We start from the raw sequence: 24,018 nt of genomic DNA, 5'->3' as shown, positions 1-24,018 counted from the left end.
ACAGTTCTTGCCCTTGCCTCTTCTCAGCGGTGGCCGGTGTATTAGATGGATGTAAAATTTGTGTTCCTAAATGGTGACTTGTAGGAGGAGGTGTATGTTGAGCAGCCTGAAGGCTTTGAGGTTTCGGGATCAAAGGGAATGGTTTATAGGTTACGGGTAACGGAAGTCTTTGTATGGTCTTAAACAGGCTCCCAGGGGTTGGAATCAGAAGATTGATTCTTTCTTTCTTAGAAAGGGTTTCTGGAGATTAATTGTAGATTTGAACTTGTATCTCTTTCGGGAACACGGTATGGTCACCTTGATTATCCTCTATGTGGATGATCTTATTCTCATTGGCGGTCATGTGGAGCACATAGCTGTGACGAAGGCTGCCTTGTCAAAGGCGTTTGAGATGACGGACTTAGGCTCACTCCATTTCTTTTTGGGATTGGAGATTTGGCAGACCCATAGAGGGTTCTTTGTTTCTCAGTAGCGGTATGTTCACGAGTTGCTGGAGGCCTTTGGGATAGAGAACTGCAAGCCTATTTCTTCACCGATTGACCCGAATGCCAAATTGACAGAACATGACCCTTGTGAGCAGGTTGATGCCTCCTTGTATCGGAAGCTTGTTGGTTCATCGATTTGGTTGGTGAACACCAGATTGGACTTGAGTTTTCCAGTGGGGCTATTGTGCTCATTCATGCAGACACCTTTGAAGACTCGTTGGGACGTAGGATTGCAGATCTTGCGGTATCTGTAGGGTACGAAGGATCGTGGACTCTTCTATGACACTAGAGGGGGAATGAAGGACTGAGTCAGACTCCGAGGTTGGAGTGACTCTGAATGGAGAGGAGATCCAAACACGAGGAGATCTACATTAGGCTACGGATTTTCCCTTGGCTCAGGAGCCATTTCTTGGAGCAGCAAGAGTGTCATGTGCATGATCAATGCCATGTACCTTCTCAGGGCTAGTCCAGAGGAAGGCAACCAGAAAAAGACAGTTAGAACCAGAATTTAAGAGCACAGAATGGTATTGGCAGTATGGACTTGGAGGAAAAGGAAGGCTTGGAGAAGATGGTGCTGTCGGTTGCTTACAGAAGGTGGGCGGCTGGCCTATCAGAGGCGGCTAGATCAAATCTAGGGCAGCGTTGCATTTTATGAATGGAAAAACCAGGACTACTGGCCGACTGCTGGTCGGCCAGTTCCCCAAGCAAAATAAAGGCCTATAAATAGGCCAAGAAGCTCCTCTTTCAATTCATTCAATCCTCTAGGGATTGGGTTTCTAGGAGTCCCATAGGGGGACAGTTTTGGGTGTTGTTCACCTTTTAGATGAAGGTAGCCTAGGGCTGTGTAAGAGTATCTTTTTGTACTATATGAATATACCTGAATTTCTAGCATTTCTCTCTCTCTCTCTCTCTCTCTCTCTCTCTCTACTCTCTCTATATATCTGCATTTTGCATCAGCATGTTGCCCCTAGTGTTTAGGGCTGAAAGAAGACTCCCAGAGCTTCCGCGTGTTACATTGGTTTTAGAGCATCAGGCTCAGCAAAGCTAAACACTCAATCAGTCCCGTATGATGGTGTACAAGTCCAAGGTACAGGAAAGTACACGGATACGAAGCCCAAGGCAAGGAACACAGAATCGGGAAGAGCTCCCAGGAGGTTTGTTGGTGGTGTTCCACAAAGCCAAAGGGGATGGCAGTCCTGTGAGCCAGATAGGTTCTCGGGCAACGGTCCCAAGGGAGGTTTATCCTCCAAGGGTGATGTGAGAGTGCCAGACTCATTTCTCAGGAATGAAGACCAAGACTAGAGAGCAGGTTGGAATCCCGTCATCAAGTTTAGCAGAGGGGGATGTCATGTGCATGATCAATGCCATGTACCTTTTCAGGGATAGTCCAGAGCAAGGCAACCAGAAAAAGACAGTTAGAACCAGAATTTAGGAGCACAGAATGCTATTGGCAGTATGGACTTGGAGGAAAAGGAAGGCTTGGAGAAGATGGTGCTGTTGGTTGCTTACTGAAGGTGGGCAGCTGGACCAAACTGAGGTGGCTGGACCAAATCTAGGGCAGCGCTGCGTTTTATGAATGGAAAAGCCAGGACTACTGGCCGATTGCTGGTCGGCCAGTTCCCCAAGCAAAATAAAGGCCTATAAATAGGCCAAGAAGCTCCTCTTTCAATTCATTCAATCCTCTAGGGATTGGGTCTCTGGGAGTCCCATAGGGGAACAGTTTTGGGTGTTGTTCACCTTTTAGATGAAGGCAGCCTAGGGCTGTGTAAGAGTACCTTTTTGTACTATATGAATATACCTGAATTTCCAGCATTTCTCTCTCTCTCTCTCTCTCTCTCTCTCTATATATATATATATATATATCTCTGCGTTTTGCATCAACATGTTGCCAATAGTGTTTAGGGCTGAAAGAAGACTCCCAGAGTTTCTGCATGTTACAAAGAGGCAGCCAACTATTGCCTTGTCTTCTGCTGAGGCAGAGTACCGGGCTACTTGTGGTGTTGCTTGCGAGGTCGTGTGGCTACGGAGGTTACTTGGCGAGATTGGGTTTTTAAGAAGGAACCCACGGTCATCTAGAGTGATAACCAGAGCTGTATAGCTATTGCTCGGAACTTGGTCTTCCATGCGTGGGTCTTCCTCAGGTAGTATATATAGCGTGCCTTGCCCCCACACCATTTTGTATCGGATCTTCTGTATATAGTAGAGTTTATACAGCTTCTTTCTCTCCTACACTTTTGCGTTTTCTCTCTAACAGCAATTTGTCTCATTTCCGTTGTGCATTCTGCCAGATAACGCACAACATAGAAGAAAATGTGCACAGAGAGAGAGAGAGAGAGAGAGAGAGAGAGAGAGAGAGAGAGCTGTATTAACGTCTACTAGAGGCCGAACTCGACCTATGAGAGAGAGGGAGGGAGAAGAGGACAGAGTATTGGGTCCCGAATACCCTCTGTAGGGCCCCCATCACGGATGGTGTATTTGCTTTATTAGAACCATGTAAATCTGTAAATAAAGACTGGTTCTTGACTTGCACTCTTCACCTTGGCTGGAGCACTCCCCTTGGCTGCCCTGGCCCTTGGAACACACCTGCCCTTTGTGAATTATGAGATGAGATGACTGATTTCTGGTCGGGGTATCTATACCCTCTATTTATGCTGGTCGGCCTGTTCTTATTTCTCTCCACGATCTGGTTCCATGCATTTAATGCATTATGTTCAGCGTTTTCACACTGTATAATCTGCTAGCCCTTCTGATCTGGAGTGGGCTGCTGTCCAGGCCTGCGCAGGCTGCTGGGTAGCCTGGCACTGGCTAACTGGCTGCTGGGCAGCCCTTTGGCCTGGCTGGGCTGGCTCTAGGGCCTGTCGGCTACCTGGTCAAGCCCCTCGGGCTGGCCGACAGCCTGCCCAGCCCTCCTAAAGGCTGGTGGGCAAGGTCTAGTGCCTTCTTGGCCCCTCTTGGGTGGCCTAAGGCCTACCCAATGCCCATGTCTAGATACGACTCTCCTACTGGGGAAGCCCTAAGGGCTGGACCCCTTCTTACATGCAATTCCTACATGCTTCTACAGATGTCTGGTCTAGTTGCAAAGTTCACTCAGATCATCTGACATCATTCCAGAGGGAGACTCACAATACGGACTAGTGGGCCTTCTCTTCACCAAGTTTGCTCTTCAACTTGATTCTTATTGACTTGCTCAAGGTTTGCTTATACAAGCACGGAGCATCATAACGATGTAGGTGTTAAAAAAGAAAGACCCCTTGGCTTTTGCTGCAATGTGATTGGGCAAGTTGAATCGTGTAGGCTCGTAGGAAGAAAACATAATCTGGATGTGCAGCAGCAATGGAGTAAATTAGAGTAGCTGTGAGCTGTTGTAGACCAAGTACCAGCTACAGCGAAAGTGCGGAGCATGAGAAAATGTGCAGGACAGCTGAAGACAGTTCTTTGTTGGCTGATTGCAATGCAGGAGGAGGAGAGCTTAACCCTTTATGAGCAGCCGTTTCTCACTGATGTGTTTTGAAAAAAAAGCAAATCCTTACATTGTAGGATATTGGACTGTTGTTAACCCTGGCTGCAAAAGACTGTTAACTTTAGTCTTGCTCTTGTGATGTTTGGGAGGGAGGATAGCACAATATTTTTGGGCAAAAATTGACCTCTTGGTTGGCTTCATCTTGAGGAATTGCTCTTATCCCACCATGGCATTTTAACTCGAGTCACAAATTCACATGGATTTCAATTTCATGCATATGCATTAACTTTTCAAAGCCAAGCGAGTGGGCCAACATTTTTTTTGGGCCTGACCATGGTTGTATCAAGTTGTGAATAAGACCAAGATTAATGCCATACATTTGCTCGATTTCACTTAAAATTTTGGTATTGACCAGCCCTTCATGATACAAGGGCAATTCATGGTCTGGGGTGCACTGGACTCAAAGGTGCCATGCATTGAGTTGTAGCACAGGTTTAAATTTTTAGGATCTCAAGCATATTCTACAGTGTGTTCTTGTGTTTGATTATATGTTTTTCAAAACTGAATTTTGCTGAATAAGCCCTCATTTTGACAAGCAGGCGATGCATTGCATAATTTAAGGCAGGCTCTTAATGATCCAAGCAATGTGCTACAGAGCTGGGACCCCACTCTTGTGAATCCATGCACTTGGTTTCATGTCACTTGCAATACAAACAACAATGTAATCAGGGTGTAAGTACCGTGTTCCCGCATAACCCTACTTTTCAGCAACTTCGTGACACCATCTTGACTGGTCTTTATCGTGGGCTATCTTAATGACCATCACTTTGCATGTGCTGTTCGAGGCATACAATGGACAGTGACATCATTTTCTGCTTTTTTTCATGCAGTGACCTTGGAAATGCGCAATTGTCAGGCACCTTAGTGCCTGATCTTGGTGATCTTCCAGATCTTCAGTACCTGTAAGTTTCGGCATTTTTGTCTTTAGTTGAAGATAGATAGTCCATGGTATTAGTTAAATTTAAAGTCTTTGAAACCCCGTCAAGTTGTTTAAGAGTAGTGAAATGATTTAGTGAAGTGAGAGATGATCTCTGAGAGCCCACCTGCTTAGAGGTGTACTCTGCTAGTCCTTTAGCTTTCAAGTGCATTTTTGTAGTTTTGTATTATTGAAAGAGTGCTCAGTTTTCGACCGGACCCTTGCAAGGGCTAAGTACCCATTGGGGCACAACAAGCTGGCCATGGAGAGGAATCAGGGGAAGCTTTGATGCAGGCCAGACGATAGCCTGTAGGGCAGCATGTGCAGAAGTCCTAAGAGGGCCGTGATCTTGAGGGCAGTTGGGGGTTGACTAGACGGGTTGACAAGTCACAAGCTGGCTTTGAACTCTTTAGTATCTGGCTTCAGGAATCAGACGTTTTTGTTCAGTGGGTGTAACCTACTGGTTACTAGGGGAGAGGTTTGTATCCTTGCATGCTCTTTTGGGTGGGAAGGTGTAACCTACTGGTTACTAGGGGAGAGGTATGTATCCTTGCATGCTCTTTTGAGCCTTTTCTTGTGGTCTTCTGTGTGTTAGGGTGGGAAGGAGGCAATTATCTTATACTAGACAATGAATACGAATATGTTTTATTTTACCTTTCCAACCTTTCAAAGTCAGCAGTTTCTGTGTCTGTGGATCATAGAAAGCCGTGTCTCAACCTAGACTCAGTGTGATGAGAGTCTCTGATCTGGCTAAAACAATGCGTAGTAACACACGTTGCTGCACGGGCCAGCTGCTGACCGTTTCTTGTCAGAGACAGAAGGTGATCCAGGTAGGATAAGAAGTTGTATAGGCTCTTGCACATGCGTGCACAGAGAGAGAGAGAGAGAGAGAGAGAGAGAGAGGAAGTTATATTAATTGTCTTTGAAAGACTCAATGGGCCTATGAGACCAAAAGTAGTACGAGAGTTCCATCTGGTACTGGGCCATGGAAAAGACTAACAGAACTGGAAAAAAACTCATACAAAAAGATATACTGGCTGTATGTATTATCTCAGGATCATCATCAGCGTCAGCATGGTGGGAACTATGGTGGGCATGTGAGTACATGTGAAAATACGCGCACAGAGAGAGAGAGAGAGAGAGAGAGAGAGAGAGAGAGAGAGATTAAGCGTCTACTAAAGACCCAATGGGCCTGTGAGACCGAAGTGATACAATAATGTCCATGGCATATCTCATCATGGAATGGAAAATAAAACAGAAAGAAAACATAAACATAGCTATCTCACTTGGGTGATACAAAACTGTCCATGGAAACTCATCATGGAAATACTAAGAACATAGAAACATGAGACCAGCATCAGCTCCGAGTGGATGGGTGCAGAGAGAGGGAGATGCGCCTGCGGAGATCTAACATTGTCCAATGACCACTCTGTCTTCATCATCTTCTACAGCAAGAAGTCGTGTACACAGAAGAAGTTGGCCATAGCTGGAAGAAAGAGTTTCCTCTATTTTCTCTCTATTCTCCTTTCTCTCTCTCTCTCTCTCTCTCCCTCTCCCTTGCACACACCCAAGCTCTCCATTGCAGGCACCTTTCTCTCGGATCGGAGCATCCCGGAGTAGCGACGCTTGTAGAGGCTCGCAGCGCAACACAAATCGGCAGTCGACGACAGTCGTAGGCGACCGTAAGGGGGGTGACTATTCTTTCTCCACTGCTCATTTTATTAGCGTTTTTGTAATTTCCGAGTTCTCGCATTTTTATTTGTGCAAGAATTAAAATATGTCTGCTAGGCATAGTGTGTTCCCGCCTTCTACTTCTCTAGGGTTTTCAGGTCTCTTCTCCTCGGTCGCGGGTTTGACCCCGACCGAATTGTCAGGCCGTATACGCTCGACCGTTGTCCGGTCCGGAGTGCGTTCGTCGATCATGCGTGATCCGCCAGCGCCCTCCTCGTTTGTTGACCCTGCCTTAGGACCTAGCGAGTCCGCAGCGGCCGCAGCAGCAGCAGCAGATGATCCCTTTCTGGCCGATGAGCCAGATGACATGAACATCGACGTCGCCGAGCAGACCGAGGAGGACCTCTTGGAATATGACGATGATGATTATGACCTATTGGACCCTGCCGACGTCGTGACAGAGACGGAGCTCTCTAGTGGACTTTTTAAATATCTTAATGCAAAACTGAACAATATGGGTAAAGTCTAGGTTGACTTAGTCACGATGCTACAGAGCATCTCCACACGGTTAGACGCACTGACAGCCGCCTCGGCTAGTACTCCAACTCCTCGTGGTAGACGAGCTCCTGCGGCACGGGTGAGCGTAGCCTCGCCAGTGGTTGCAGGAGTATAGGCCGATGCGCCTGCGGGGCCGTCCGTAGAGACAGCTTCGTCGTTATTGAAAGACTTGAAGCCGCCTAGTTTTGGTGGCGAGAAGAAGGAGAGAAACAAGGACTCGGTCATCATGTTTCTAGCGAAGTGGTCTCATCAAAGAGAACAACCAAATGAAACTGAAAATTACAATAAACTGACTTCATAGAGGTAAAGAACTGTAAGTAAGACTCCTAGATGATACTGAGCAGGAAATACTGGAAAATGTATATCAAGTAGATCCATGTATGCTGATTAGTTGAAGTGCTGCCCTCTCTTGAGATCAAATATCTCCACCATGGGGCTGTCTAGAATGGAGAGGTCATAGAAGCGAGGTGAGAGAGAGAGAGAGAGAGAGAGAGAGAGAGTATTAAACGTCTACGGATGGCCAAATCGGCCTATGAGACCGAAGCATTACAATGTTTCCATGATATATCTCATCCTAGATAGTACAAAAATGAAATGAAGTGAATTAAAAGGGTAACAGCTGGGTACAATGATAGAGCTAAGTGATAGAGAGGTAATGTACAGTGCTCCTTAGGGTGCACCTCTCCCACAGAGAGAGAGAGAGAGAGAGAGAGAGAGAGAGAGAGAGAGAGAGAGAGAGAAACGATTTTTTTTTGGTCATTTTCTAATATTGTTCAGCTTACATGTACTTCTCCAGGGAGCTCTATAGCAACAAGATTAGTGGAGACATCCCCCCAGAGCTAGGCGATTTGTCTCAGCTAGTGAGTCTTGACTTGTATCAGAATAATTTCTCCGGACAAATACCTGATACATTGGGAAAGCTGAGCCGTCTTCGTTTTCTGTGAGACATTCTTTCATGTCCATCCTCTTGATTCATGTCATTATGAGTGCAAACCTTTGTACGGTACTGTACAGTATGTTCCATACATGTTTGTAAAAATTTGAGATCCAAAACTGTATAGCTGTATCCGTGAGCTTAGCGGTGTGTATCCTGCTTACACGATCCTGCTTACATGTTGCACAGCCGATTGAACGACAATTCTTTGGCTGGTCAGATTCCATTATCATTGACAACTGTTGGTGCACTTCAAGTGCTGTAAGTATTGATTGTGGGTTTGTTTTACTGTTTTAGATTGCATAAACTTTTTGTTGTAGTTATTGGCAGGCCCTTACCCAAGTGGCTATTGTACTCACTGCCTAGCAGGGTGACCTTTACCATATTTATATATATATAAGTATATGTGTGTCAGCGCCAATGAGGTGATAGCTCAAGTGGTAAAGGTGTTTGTCTAGGATGAGGAGGTCCTGGGTTCAAAACCCCACAAGGTGCTTCCTTGGCAGCATCGCCTACGGGAAGATAAATAAAGGCGCCTACCGGCGGCAGGCACCTATAGGCAGTGAGAAACGATAACTACAGGAGGATCTTGGGCCTAAGGCTAGTTTGAAAAAAATGAATGTGTCGGTATATGTGCATATGTATGTATGCACGTATGTATGTATGTATGTATATATATGTTTGTGCATATAGGGGTGTGAGTGTGTGTATGTGCGTATATATATACTTATATACACTCGTATGTATGTATGTATACATATATGTATATTCATGTGTGTGTATATACGTACATACATACATGTGTGTATAAAGCTCTCTTAAAAAAAATTGTACTTGTATTTCAATTGTCCTTACATGCTTTTTTCACCATTTAATGTTCTTGGAAGCCTTCTTCAGGGATCTCTCAAACAACAATCTAAGTGGAGTGGTTCCTACAAATGGTTCCTTTTCTCTTTTCACTCCAATCAGGTATAGTCTTTGTAGATTTTGTATCCTATGTCATATGGTTGTGGGGATGAATATTGCAAAAATCAATATGGTCTGCCTTGCCCTCATGCTTAGGGCCACACCCCCTGTGGCCCTGTTTAGAGTTCTTCTGTTTGAATTGATCGTTTTCAAAATGTCATGGCAGTTTTAGTGGCAACAGCAATCTTTGTGGCCCTGTGGCTGGTAAACCATGCCCTGGGCAGCCTCCGTTTCCTCCTCCGCCACCTTTTCAACCACCTCCAAGTCCTTCAACCGGTGCAACTAATGGTAGTGGAAATTCTTTGCTTTGAGCTCTAAAATTGATTGCAGCTAAGGCTGGATACAGGACAATGCCTGTCTGTAAGTGGGGCCCATCCAGGCTGCCTGCAAGGGATTGACAGGCAATCTTTCTGTCTAACTCCCCGCCCATTTCTTGGGCAGGGAGTGTTCTGTATCCACCCTAATTATGGACAAAGAACTAGTGCTAGTCAACTTGTGGGGTGTATGTGAATTTGCATTGCCAGCACAGTTTGAACTGATTTAGGCAGATTTGGTACTGTAGGAAGAGCATCATCGTCCAGTGCAGGTGCAATAGCTGGTGGAGTTGCCGCAGGTGCTGCTTTGATTTTTGCAGTTCCTGCAATTGGTTTTGCATGGTGGCGAAGGCGCAAGCCTCAAGAACACTTCTTTGATGTGCCAGGTGCATTTTCTCTGCCGGTAGTAACATTAGGTCTTTAATATGCATAGATGATAGGGTGTGAACTTTACCTTAGCATATATCTATGCTGAATGAAGCTCTGTAGAAACTTGCACCACCCTTCAGACTTTTTTTTTTCTGGAAAAAAAGATCTTTCTATTTTCTGGAAAAAAAGATCCTTCTATTTTCTGGAAAAAAAGATCCTTCTATTAGTTAATAAAAAACAGCCACGAAGGGCTAGATACAAACTTGCCTCCATGAATGGGACGGGGAACAAATAAATAAGAGGGAGAGAAAGATGCACTTCTCCTCCAGCTGGCCACTCTATGAGGAGAAGGCTATCTCATACAGGGGGAGGGGGGGGAAACTACACGACTTGTGCGCAGTTGATCTGCGCTCTTGATACGTGACAAAAGATCTTGATCGCCTCAGTGAATCCTTGCAGATTTCCAACGTCTCCAGCAAGGTAAGCTGGTATGTCATTTGCAAACTCTGAGTCTGGCCGGTCCTCCTGAATATGGAGGGGGGGATGCAATCCTTGGATCCCGTCTTCTGAGCTGAGAGAAAACTGCTCATGGCCTCGGGAGTTGGCGATGAATAGGAAAAGGTAAGGTGCCAGAGGACAGTCTTGCCGGACCAAGGGAGAAAGGGGGAATCTGTCGCCTTGGGCTCCCTGAATGAGGACTTGACTGTGAGAGGTTGAGTAAAGTCGTGAAACACCACGGATCCATTCCACTGGGAACCTCATCTGGCTCATCGTGCCCTCTAGAAAGCTCTAGTCAACCCTATCTAAGCTTTCTCAAAGTCTAGGAGTAGCACAATGAGTTCCTGCTGTTGCATCGTGGCCGAAGCTGTCGCCTCCCAGAAGGTGAAGATGTTGTCTAGAATGCTCCAATCTTGAACAAAACCTGTCTAAGTGTCATGGATCAAATTAGGGAGGAAAGGCTGAAGTCTTTGGCTGATGGCCTTGGGCAAGATCTTGTAGGCGGTCCCAAGACGGGTTTTGTGTGTGTGCGTGGGGAGTCTGTGTGTGGGAGCATATATTGATACCAAGGTCTACACCCACTATTGGGCACTGATGACGTTAGTGGGGATGTTGTAGTATCTAGTCCATAGTATGCATGATGGAGTTGATGGTTTATTGTCTTGTGGATGACTACCATGAGGTTATAAATTGCACTTTCTTATAAGGTGAATTTGGGCATGTTCATGGATTCATCTAGGTATATATATTGGGACACTTGTGAGGAGAGATCGGAAAAAATCAGTGGCGATGGCTCTTGCATGGGAGGGGGGGGGGTGGGGTGGGGGGTGGGGTCAGAAACAATAGCTTTATCTTGGCCACGCAGCCTGCGAATACCATCTCTCTCTGCCTGTAAGGGTTTGCTATCTCAAAGAAGTCCCCCGTGACTCTATCGCCGGCCTAGATCCAAAAGGAAGCTCTGGCATGGTACTTGTACTCCACCCTCCTCTCCTTGATAGATCTGATCTCCGTACGGGCAGCAGCAAGCTGACTCTCAATCCACGGGCTTTCGGGGGAGCTCTCCTGAAGACGTTGGAGAGATGTAAGACCCCTCCTCAGGCTCCTCTTGCTCACGAAATCCCTCCAATCTGCTCTGAGCTATTTCTTGCAAAAATCTGTTGATGTCACCAAGGCCTGCATCCAAGGTGTATGTGACAGAGCTTGAAATAAAATCTAGTTCCGCTTATATTTGCTCTATCTTGCTATATATCTCGGGGTCCTGCATAAAGCTATCCAGAATCCTAGTGCTCACGTGCATGTCTTGCCTCCAGGGGTCCTCTAAGGACAGAATAACCGGAGCATGATCAGAAAAAGTAGTGCCCGGCTCATATTTGCTCTATCCTGCTATATATCTCGGGGTCCTGCATAAAGCTATCCAGAATCCTAGTGCTCACGTGCCTGTCTTGCCTCCAGGGGTCCTCTAAGGACAGAATAACCGGAGCGTGATCAAAAAAAGTAGTGCCTGCCAAGATGTCGATCATGCCCCACGTCCGCAAGCCCACTCATCCACATAAAACCTGTCAAGATGAGAGAGGTTGGGGCTCGTGCTCCTCCTATCAGATTGCTAGAAGGACAGGCTCTCGGAGCTGCACCCAAACTTTGGGAGATGCCAAGGGTCCTGTCCTTAAGAGTGCTAGGATCAACTCCTCCCATGTAGAGCACTCTGCGTTTGAGACTATAGCCTTGCCTTCTCTGAGTCTATTCTTTGTTGCCTCAATCATGTTAAAGTCTCCACCCATGCACCAATAGTCAGCTTGATGAAAGGCCTAACGGACTGTACTCCAGAAGATGGCTCTACCTGTTGCGATGTTCGGGGCATAAACATTGAGGAAGCCCACGCAGTCCTCTCCAACCATAATGGTAACCCAGTGTGCTCGCCCAGAGATTATGACACCTGAGCTTGTCACTGCCGGCAAGAGCTGCTCACTGACAGAAATACAAACTCCTCCCTGCATCCCCAATGGGCCGAAAGAGGGAGACCAAAAAGTGTGGCTCCTACTTGGCAAAATCTTCCCGGAACGGTGGGTATGCCTCTCGGAAAGGTGGTGCTCCTAGAGGAAAAGAATGTCGATGGGTTCCTCAACTGTAGCTCTATGAAGCTGTCCTCTGAGGACGCATGGCCTCTAAAAGCACTGAGGCCCCCCTAAACCTTGAATGTTCTAGGAGGCTATCTGCATATCAATCTTTGTGGGAGGCGGAACTATCGGAACTGCCCTCCACTTGAAGAGTCTTGGGTGTGGGTTTAGATGGGAAATAATCACAATCAGTCCTGGGGCAAAGGCACGCCAAGTGGGCGCGGATCTTGTCCTCCATGTGTTGCCACTCTGTCTAAGCGCGAGAGTAGGCATACTCCGAACTCCATCAATCACAATGGAGGTATTTGTAAGAAGGGGGGATGGGTATTGCGATTGAGATATGAAGGAACTCAAAGAGCAGCACCTCCAGGCTGGAGGCCACCACCTCCCCGTCTTGGTCTCTATGGCCTGAGCCTCCAATCTCCATCCTAGCCAAGGGCGAGAGGTGGATGAGCACGTCGGTGATGCGAAGATCGTGAAGATACTATGAAAGCTCAACTGCCTGTCCCTGTATGGCGGCAGCCACCGACTCCGAGTCCCACTCCGTCTCCGGGGTTGCACTCAAAGGAAAGGAGGAGATCATCGTGCCACTCTCTGGTATAGAAGGTCTGGAGTTATGAAACACCACACATCCGAATGGGAGCTATTGTCTCCTCATAAATGTCTCTTTCGTCGGAAGACATCGAAAGAAATTGTAATCCACAGGCTGCTGCAAGATCTTGGGGGGCCCACTTGGGGACTATGGCGGGAGATCTCTCATCGAGGAAGCGACAATGGTCATCTTCACCGGCTCCGAGAATCGATGAATCAAGCAGCGAACGGAGCTTGCCGGCCGCCTCCGCTCTACAGGTTGGGTGCTGTTGGAGGGCGATGGGAGTGCCTGGAGCGGTGGAGGGAGGGGGGGGTGTGGGCTCAGAGGAAGAGGACGGGGCATAGGGGATTGCCACGGGAAGAGTCGGAGGCGAGGATGGAGGAGGAGGAGGGGGGGGGGGGCGGTGGAGGGGGGTGGGCAGGCGGAGAGGAAGGAGAAGGGAGCGGCTGGGAGTGATCCATCGGAGAGGGAGGGTGCTGGGAGGGGCGCGTCAAGGGTTACGTGGGGCCAGCTGGCCTCACTGAAAACTGAGAGAGCTGGAGGAGGAAGTGGCCGCCACCGCCACACTGGAGGGGCCGGAGGGACTCTCGCCATGACTAGAGGGGGTGGGCAGGCAGAGAGGAAGGAGAAGGGAGCCGCTGGGAGTGATCCATTGTAGAGGGAGGGAGCTGGGAGGGGCTCGTCGGGGGTTCAGTGGGGCCAGCTAGCCTCATTGAAAATTGAGAGCCGGTGGGGAAGTGGCCGCCAAACCAGAGGGGCCGGAGGGACTCTAGCCGTGACTGGAGAGGGCCCATCGCCAACGGGTGGGTGCTATGATAAATGCTCGAAACGGTTCTTTCTCTGGGAGTCTTCTTTCAGCCCTAAACACCTTCTTGGAACATTTTGATGGAAAACACAACGAGAAGATGGAGAGAAGAGAGAGATTTTGCTGTATTTTTAGTATATTCAGTATAGTACAAAAAGGGTACATTCCTTGCAAGCCATAGGCTTAGAGAGAATGTGGGGGAGAGGGACAGCTTGAGTTCCTTGCAAGCGCGCGCGCGCGCGCACGCACACACACACACACACACACACACAAGAGAGAGAGAGAGATGGATGGTTGAAGTTTCTTCATCTTCTTCTCTTCTCTACAACCATATAACTAAAAGATAAGAGTACATACTATAAGGAAAAGTACTCTTCTACGATAACATACAATGGTCGGTCCATAGTGTGAACTTGACTATATGAGTTGGCACTATAACTATGCCATAACTCTAGTACTCCAAAGTGGCTGTCACACAGCCTGTCATACAGTGGCGACATATTAACCATAATCTCACCAACCATGCCAGTGGCATTAGTGCGGAAGCTACACCCAAGCGGATCATCAATGTTCGCCATAGCACTAGTTGAGCTCGATATCTCAACACTTTCCCACGTGCTCAACTCCACACACTGCACTCCAAGTAAGCTCCTAAACCTGTGGAGCTTCTCTGTGCTCAATACCTTCATGAAGATGTCTCTCTGTTCGTCGCAGTACTAGTTGAGCTCGATATCTCAACACTTCCTCTCGAGCTCAACTGTCACATGCACTCTGCACTCAGTGCATGGTGACAAGATGGCTCATCATCAGAAGTGCAATAATTGTACAGTTTTACAATAGGATGATATTTGTCGTACGCCGTGACTCCATTGTACATTCTCAGTCGAGGATAAGTCAGGCACGAGCTACGTAGGTCATTCCTCAGCCTTAGTGGGTCAGTCAGTCAATCAAGTCCCTTAACCCACTTGGAGAGAATCATTCATGCATGTAGAGTCAGTAGAAGCCTTAGGGTTTGCATCAGAAAGCACTTTGCATCTTGCATAATATGCATACATATGCCTGTGCATCATTTAGAACATCCCCAAGCCTTAGGGAATTTATTGGGATTTATCTGGTATTTTTTCCATATTTATTAGTATTTATTTAGCATTATTTGCATTATTGGGCATTTATAAATATTAACTTTATTAAATGACCAACCTCCAGTTAGTATAAATAGGCTTGCCTAGAGCCTCTTTTCCTCATTCAGTCTTCATTGTGCTAAGAGCTCTCCTCCTTCTTGCTTTCAGCCCAAGACTAATCCAGCCCTAGTGCCCATAAGCTTTCTTCTCCAGCCCCTTGAGAACCATAGCTTCAGCCCAGCCCTAGGTGCCTGCATTCAGCCCTGATTCAGCCTCAGTTCAGGCCCAGATTCAGCATACCCCCTTCAGCTCAGTTCAACGCCAGAAATCAGCAGTTTGCAACCTGCATATACCTGCGTTTTTGTCCAGCAATTAGCAGTTTTCTCTGCGTTTTTGCACAGCCGTACAGCAGCAGCTCCTGCAGCCCCTGTTTCTCATGCGTTTCAGTCCACAACCCTCTCTACACCTCAGCGTTTCTGTCCACAGCAGATTCCAGTCCTGAAGGTTCAGTCTACAGCAGTTTCCAGCCCTGAAACAGTTGTTTGCAACAGTGTCCAGCCTTCTGTGCATCATCCACACATTCAGCAGTCATCTGGTGAAGGTAACACAGCATTCATATGTGTTTTCAGCATTCTAACAGTGTGTAGAACAGTCCACCTTCTTCTTCTTTGAGCCTCAGGTGTGCAGCCCTTCCTCATGCCCTTGGGAAGAGTGCATAGGCTCGAGATCAAGTCATTGAGGTGTTTCTACAGCAGTGTACAGATCAGCCGCTCTCCGATCCTCCGAGATCTTGCGTTTGGCTTATCTACAGTCCAAAGTCATTCTCTCTAAAGTAATAAAGCAAATACTATCTCGTTATCGGGATAGGGGGCCCTTCAGTGGGTAATTCGGGACCCAATCTGGTGTGCAGTTCTCATCTCTCTCTCTCTCTCATCTCTTTAAAGTTTGAAGTAATGAAATGGATTGCTAAACTCACGAAACTCAGGATACAGAAGACGGTGTGAGCATTTGTGTGACAGGATCAACCAATATAAAGACTTCCGCTGCATATCACATTGGTATCAGATTCAGATAGTCGACACACACCGTATCCTAGCGTGGGGGCATCCTTGGATGGTTAGATTGCGTTCCGGCACGACCACTGACTTCAGCATCATGTCTACAGGAGAGAGTACTCATCAGCCGGAAGACGTCTCCCCCGAAGGAGACCTTGTTCTTCCGCCTACAGCAGACACCATAGCTCTTCTTAGAGCTCAGAACCAGCTACTCATGGAGCGTCTCCAACTCTTGGAGGCAGCAGCAGCACGTCCTTCTATACCTCCAGCAGCACCCGACTACATCTCCCTCTTCTTTCAGATGGAACAACAAAGGAGAGAGGACGAGGCCCGAAGGAGAAGAGAAAAAGAAGAAAGACGGGACTATGAGGAAGCCCAACGTAGGATCGACGAAGACCGGCGTCAGGTTGAACTCGCCGCTCGGGAACACCAACGTGAGCTTGATCGAGAACGTATGTTACTCGAACACCAACGGGAAAAGGAGGCCATACACTTGAGGTATCAGCAGCTCTTCTCAGTCTCCCCAGTCATAGGTGTCACCAGCCAGCAGCCCGCAGCAGCAACCACCATCATTCGCAGTCAACCAAATTTCAGTAAGTATGATGGTAAGTGTGATCATTCATCAGTTAATCAATTTATTCATCAGTTTAATGCTCATTTTCCATTAGCTAGGATCACAGACCCACAAGACAAAGTCCACTTAGCAACTCCCCATCTCACTGGTGAGGCAGTTACTTGGTGGCAGCATTGGTCTAGTATTCATACAGACCAGGCCACAGGTGTCACAGTCTTTGACTGGGACATCTTTGTCCATGACCTGAAGACCAGATTTCTCCCGCCCCAGTACATGACCGGTCTGAAAGACGAGTTCTATGGACTCAGACAGAACGGATCCCCAGTGCTTCAGTTTTCCGGTAAGGTTATTACTTTAGCACAGCAGTTAGAGTTATCTGAGCAAGCCAAGATGGAGCAATTCATTCGTGGATTGGACTCCAACATTCGGTTCACGGTTTGTAACTTTGAACCAAGTACATATGACCGGGCTCTGCCTCTCGCTCAGAATGAAGAAATGAAGCTCAATGGGGGCAAGCCCAAGCAGGCATCTCAGTCCAGTACCAAACCCCAGCAGCAGCAATCAGCTGCACAGACAGGGGAAGGTAACGCATCTTCTAAAGATGCTAAGAAGGACAGCAGTAATAGCTCCAGTTCAGGGGTAGGAAGGATAAAGAACCTAAGAAAACCCCTGATGAAAAGGCTAAAGTAGGCATTACTGGAGGTTATCTTCCCCCAGAGGAGCAAAGGAAGTACCAATCAGAAAATAGATGTTTTTTCTGTCATATTATAGGGCATGGTAAGAAGGATTGCCACAAATGGCAAGCGGCACAAGCTGCCAATTTTCCTTCTGCCACAGTTGCCACAGCCTCCCCAGCTCCTCCAACCCCGCCTACTACCTCAAATGCAGTTCAACTTTTACCTTCCATGCATCCTATGCCATCTGTGGTATTTGATGCTAAGCAGGAGGGTGAAAGCGATGCTGCTCAGAAGAGCCTTATCCGAGCTTATGGCTCTGCCCAGGGCCGACAGTTTGTAGTCCTTTTCGATATGGGTAGTTCTGAAGACGCCATCTCTCCCCAATTGGCTAATAAATTGAACTTCACTTTAGTCCCATATCATCTGGATGTGGACGGGTTTACACCTGGTCTTCGCACCCACATTTCCCAGAAGGCACAACAGTTTGCCTTTGAAGTTCAGAAGGCCTCATTTCAACGAGATTTCATCGTCTCCCCTTTGTTAGGGTGTGACATGATCTTAGGAATTCAGTGGTTCCGTCAGTATGAGTCTATTCCCAATTGGGGGCAGGACACTTTTACTATTTGTAAAGGTTTTCCTGAGCCTGTCATGATTCGTGGGGATAGAAGCATTCTTGGCATCCCATTGATTTCACATCTCCAGGCCAGACGAGCTATCCGCAAGGGAGCAGAAGGAGCACTCTTTTATGTTAGTGCTCAAACAGCCCCTCCCTCATTAGTAGCATCCCTTACATCTTCAGTCCCTCAGTTAGTAGACCTCCTATCCAGACACGAGGACATTATGCTTAGGGACGATCTCCCACCCAGTCTCCCACCCTCTCGCCTTGAGAACCATCACATTGATTTGGTCCCTGGATCAGATCCTCCTAGCAGGTTTCCCTATCGTCTTTCCAAGACTTTAGAGGGCGAGTTGGAAAAGCAGTTATCTGAGCTTCTCCGAGCCGGATTCATTCGGCCTTCTTCCTTCCCATTTGCTGCACCTATCCTATTTGTCCAAAAGAAGGACAAGTTTGCACGCCTTTGTGTAGACTACAGGGCATTGAACAAACTCACTATCAAGAATAAGTTTCCTATGCCCAGGATAGAGTACATTTTGGAGCGTTTAGACGGTGCTAAGTTTTTCACTAAGATCGACCTCAAGAGTGGTTACCACCAGGTCCGCATTTTTGAAGCTGACATTCCAAAAACAGCTTTCAGGACAGAGCGTGGTCACTACGAGTTCGTAGTCATGCCTTTTGGGCTTACAAATGCACCCGCAACGTTCAATAAGATGATATCTAGGATTTTCGCAGTCCATATTGGGAAGTGTGTTTTCATATTCCTTGATGACATACTAGTCTTCTCAGCCACTGCGGAGCAGCATGAGAAAGATGTGGAGAAAGTCTTGCAACTTTTGCGAAATAATCAGCTCTACATAAATGCCAAAAAGTCTATCTTTGGTGTTAAGGAAGTTCAGTATTTGGGCTACATCATCGGTTCCGATGGGATTAGACTGGACCCATCAAAGGTTCAGGAGATCTTAGATTGGGACATTCCTAAGACCGCCCAAGAAATCCGTTCATTCGTAGGTCTTTGTCAGGCCTATAGTACCCATGTCCATCAGTTTTCCAACCTTGCAGCACCTCTTACCGACTTGCTCAAGGGGGTGAAGACTCGCAAGCAGAAAGTCTCAGTTACAGGTAAGGCACTTGATGCATTCCGTGCACTCCAGAAAGCTGCCTCAGAAGCACCTGTATTAAAGTTAGCATCATGGGACGAACCTTTCGAGGTCATCACCGATGCCAGCAATGTAGCCATAGGTGCAGTCCTCCAGCAGGACAATAGACCCGTGGCATATTATAGCAGAAAGTTGGATGTCGCCGAAAAGAATTATTCGGTATATGACAAAGAGCTTTTGGGTGTGATCACAACGCTCAAACATTGGAAGCCTTTTCTTTATGGACAGGCTTTCACAGTGAAAACAGACCACCAAGCACTTAAGTGGCTTCAGACTATGCCAAGTGCCCAGTGGAGTGATCGACAGGCCAAGTGGAGTCAAATCTTCCAACAGTTTGGAGGTATGATTGAATACATCCCTGGTAAGCATAACCCAGTAGCAGATGCTCTCAGTCGAAAGTCCAGCATCCAGGCAGTCCAAGAAGCTACCATTCTTGAAATCACGGGGAAGGACTTGGATAGTATGAAAGACCAATATGTCGACTCCCCTGAGTTTGGTACTCAGTATAGTTTGGCCCTCACTTCTGAGCCTGGCCACTATTCAATACAGAACGGTTGGTTGTTCTACAAGAACCGTCTCTGTGTTACTCGGGAAAAGCGTTCTGTTCTTCTCCAAGATGCCCATGACTCCTTAGTTGGAGGACATAGGGGTATCAACAGTACCCTCGAGAAATTAGAACGGTCCTTTTATTGGCCAAAGATGAGGCGTGATGTCTATACACATGTACAAGCCTGTAAGATTTGTCAAAAAGTCAAGGTTCCCCATACAAAGAAGGCAGGTTTACTTCAACCTTTGCCTATCCCCGATGGACCTTTTATCGACATATCTATGGACTTTGTAGGGCCTCTACCAGCATCCAACACTGGATCACACTCAGTGTTTTACCATTGTGGATCGCTTTAGTAAATTCTGCATGCTCATCCCATGCAAGCATACGGCCACAGCCGAGGACGTAGCCCGTCTGTTTCTCAAGCATTGGTATCCAATATGTTGTTTGCCTAGCACCATAAATCAGATAGAGATTCCAAGTTTACCTCGCATTTCTAGAGGGCATTATTTGAAAACTTTGGAACTAAGTTGCAGTTGTCTAGTGCATTCCATCCCCAGACAGATGGCCAGACAGAAATTTATAATCAGTTGGCCTTTGATGTCCTCAAGTCATATTGTCATGACGAGCAGTCCAAATGGGAGCACTATCTTCCGTTGGTCCAAGCTATCTTGAACGACACGCATTCATCCAGTGTCGGACGGACTCCATATGAAGCAGCCTTTGGTCGCCGTTTTTCTTCTCTTTTGACAAGAATGGTGTCTCCATCTTTAGAGGCTAATAAAACCACGGAAGCATTTTCCGAGATTATTGAGTCAGTCAAGGACCGCTTGACCAAAGCTCAAGAAGCATATAGTAGACAGGCAAATAAGTCTAGACGAGATGTCCACTTCAAGGAAGGGGATTGGGTCTATTTGCGTATCATGAAGCAGAGATTGAAACAAGTGGGCAAACGTTGTCCCAAGCTTTCATTTCGTAGTTTTGGCCCTTTTCCAATAGTTAAGAAGATAAGTGATGTCTCAATGAAGTTAAAGTTGCCTGCCAGTTGGACAATGCATGATGTTTTCCATGTTTCTTGGCTAAAACCATATGTTGGTCCAGAAGTGTTTGATGTTTCAGATGAACAGCAGCCAGACGTGGTAGACGAGGCAGAAGTTATTGAGCCTGAGCAGATCCTTCTTCATCGATGAAGCATGGTTCCGGTCGACGGATTCGTCAGTTCTATACGAAGTTCCGAGATCGAGGCACCCACGAAGCCGTATGGCTCGACGAGGAGTTCTTCCAGGAGTACCCCCAGTTATTGGCGGACTACTTGGAAGCCATGAACCTACCGCCAAGCTAATCAGGAGGGAATGTCACATGCACTCTACACTCAGTGCATGGTGACAAGATGGCTCATCATCAGAAGTGCAACAGTTGTACAGTTTTAGAACCCAATAGGATGATATTTGTCGTACGCCGTGACCCCATTGTACATCCTCAGTCGAGGATAAGTCAGGCACGAGCTACGTAGGTCATTCCTCAGCCTTAGTGGGTCAGTCAGTCAATCAAGTCCCTTAACCCACTTGGAGAGAATCATTCATGCATGTAGAGTCAGTAGAAGCCTTAGGATTTGCATCAGAAAGCACTTTGCATCTTGCATAATATGCATACATATGCCTGTGCATCATTTAGAACATCCCCAAGCCTTAGGGAATTTATTGGGATTTATCTGGTATTTTTTCCATATTTATTAGTATTTATTTAGCATTATTTGCATTATTGGGCATTTATAAATATTAACTTTATTAAATGACCAACCTCCAGTTAGTATAAATAGGCTTGCCTAGAGCCTCTTTTCCTCATTCAGTCTTCATTGTGCTAAGAGCTCTCCTCCTTGCTTTCAGCCCAAGACTAATCCAGCCCTAGTGCCCATAAGCTTTCTTCTCCAGCCCCTTGAGAACCATAGCTTCAGCCCAGCCCTAGGTGCCTGCATTCAGCCCTGATTCAGCCTCAGTACAGGCCCAGATTCAGCATACCCCCTTCAGCTCAGTTCAACGCCAGAAATCAGCAGTTTGCAACCTGCATATACCTGCGTTTTTGTCCAGCAATTAGCAGTTTTCTCTGCGTTTTTGCACAGCCGTACAGCAGCAGCTCCTGCAGTCCCTGTTTCTCATGCGTTTCAGTCCACAACCCTCTCTACACCTCAGCGTTTCTGTCCACAGCAGATTCCAGTCCTGAAGGTTCAGTCTACAGCAGTTTCCAGCCCTGAAACAGTTGTTTGCAACAGTGTCCAGCCTTCTGTGCATCATCCACACATTCAGCAGTCATCTGGTGAAGGTAACACAGCATTCATATGTGTTTTCAGCATTCTAACAGTGTGTAGAACAGTCCACCTTCTTCTTCTTTGAGCCTCAGGTGTGCAGCCCTTCCTCATGCCCTTGGGAAGAGTGCATAGGCTCGAGATCAAGTCATTGAGGTGTTTCTACAGCAGTGTACAGATCAGCCGCTCTCCGATCCTCTGAGATCTTGCGTTTGGCTTATCTACAGTCCAAAGTCATTCTCTCTAAAGTAAGAAAGCAAATACTATCTCGTTATCGGGGTAGGGGGCCCTTCAGTGGGTAATTCGGGACCCAATCTGGTGTACAGTTCTCATATCTCTCTCTCTCTCTCTCATCTCTTTAAAGTTTGAAGTAATGAAATGGATTGCTAAACTCACGAAACTCAGGATACAGAAGACGGTGTGAGCATTTGTGTGACAGGATCAACCAATATAAAGACTTCCGTTGCATATCACATCAACTCCACACATTGCACCTCAACTCCACACACTGCACTCCAAGTAAGCTCCTAAAGCTGTGGAGCTTCTCTGTGCCCAATTTCTTCGTGAATATATTAGCCACCTCATCCTTTGTGCTGACATATACCAAATCTACATCACTTGCTAGAACCTTCTTCCTCACAAAGTGATAATGCACCTCAATGTGCTTTGTTTCAACATGGTATATTGGGTTACTGGCCAACTGTATGGTTCTCGTTTGTCACAATAAATGACAACTGCTCTATCTACGGGCTCACCCATATCACCAAGTAGCTTTTGAAACCAAGCTACCTCACAAGTTGCCATTGTAGCACACCTGTACTTGACAAAGCAATTGTTGGCTGTTTCTTATTGCTCTAACTCACAGCAACACTCCCAAATGAAAACATAAAGCCATTGGTAGACCTCCTGTCTGGGACACTACCGGTCTAATGAACATCTGTGTACTCTGTACGAGCCGCATAGAAAAGTCCATTATCAACTGTGGACTTAATGTACTTGAGAATTCGTCTAGCCACATCCAAGTGTGGCTTCCTAGGGGCCTACATAAACTGACTCACAAGTCCAACAACATAGCTCAAGTTTGGCCTAGTAATGGTCATATAGATAAATCTACCTACTATATGCCTGTACGTAGTAGGGTTTTCCAAAAGCTCATCTATATCTATGGAAAGCTTTGTATTCTACTCCAATGGCACTGAAATAGGCTTACAGCTTGTTATACCGTACTTAGATAACATGTCCAATCCATACTGTCTTTGTAATAACAAAATGCCATGAGGTGATCTCACTACCTCTATGTCCAAGAAATATCACAACTCATCCAAATCCTTCATCTCAAACTTCTTCTTCAAAAGTCTCTTGACATCATGTATGTCAGCATCACTATCACCAGTGATAATCAGGTCATCGATATAAATGACTAATAGCACGATTCCTATGTCTTTTTCACATAAAGTGAAAAATCTGCATTGGATATCTGAAATCCAATGGTAATAAATTACTCCCCGATCTTGTTTGACCATGCTCAGAGTGCCTGTTTCAAGTCATATAGGGCTTTGTATAACCTGCACACAAAATCTAGGTGTGCATCACTCTCATAACCTGGTGGTTGCATCATGTATACTTCTTGTAAATTACCATGCAAGAAGGCATTCTTTACGTCCATTTGTTGTAAAGACCAACTGTCACGTGCATCCCGCACTTGGATGCCACGTAGACATTTCTGTACAGAAGGTGCAGGACCTGGGATGGTGAACTGCTCCCATGTGAGCCCAGTCCGGGACGAGTCAGCCAGGGATCCATCTCAGTCGTCCGAGGTCAGGTGTGCATTGTCCCGCACATGAAGCAGTGTCAGTCCGCACTGTGAGTCTCCCTCTGGAATGATGTCAGATGTGCTGTGTATCTGGTTTGCAACTGGATGCCAGGCCTCTGTAGGCATGTAGGTTTGCATGTAGAGATGGGGCCAGCCCATAGGGCTACCCCAAGTTAGAAGATCTTGCACTTGCACTTGTAGTGTGGGCATGGGGGAGGTGTAGAACCACCCCCAAGGGGCCATGAGGGCCCACATTGTGCCCACCAGCCATGGCTTGGGCTGGAAGGGCTGTCGGCCAGCCTTAGGGCCTTGGGACAGCCAGCCGGCTGGGCAACAAGGTCTAGAATGGCTGTCCGCCAAGTGTGGGACAGCCCACACAGACTGCCCAGCAGTACAGTACCCTTGCGTAGG

The 24,018-nt window shown here is 46.9% G+C and overlaps 1 protein-coding gene across 1 annotated transcript in view; it reads left to right on the top strand.

Annotated features, from left to right (window-relative positions):
* Positions 1–24,018, top strand: part of LOC147639780 (LRR receptor kinase BAK1-like) — a 68,084-nt gene that overhangs the window by 22,058 nt on the left and 22,008 nt on the right. The window contains exons 2-8 of the mRNA XM_086774034.1: positions 4,545–4,677; positions 4,836–4,907; positions 7,947–8,090; positions 8,274–8,345; positions 8,982–9,053; positions 9,217–9,338; positions 9,613–9,750. Coding sequence (XP_086630160.1) covers positions 4,545–4,677; positions 4,836–4,907; positions 7,947–8,090; positions 8,274–8,345; positions 8,982–9,053; positions 9,217–9,338; positions 9,613–9,750 — 753 coding nt within the window. The remainder of the gene's footprint in view (positions 1–4,544; positions 4,678–4,835; positions 4,908–7,946; positions 8,091–8,273; positions 8,346–8,981; positions 9,054–9,216; positions 9,339–9,612; positions 9,751–24,018) is intronic.

This window comes from Cibotium barometz, chromosome 3 (assembly GCF_041138505.1).
Source record: "Cibotium barometz isolate CiBa-2024 chromosome 3, ASM4113850v1, whole genome shotgun sequence".
Classification (NCBI taxonomy): domain Eukaryota; kingdom Viridiplantae; phylum Streptophyta; class Polypodiopsida; order Cyatheales; family Cibotiaceae; genus Cibotium; species Cibotium barometz.
This window is presented reverse-complemented; position numbering and strand designations above follow the sequence as displayed.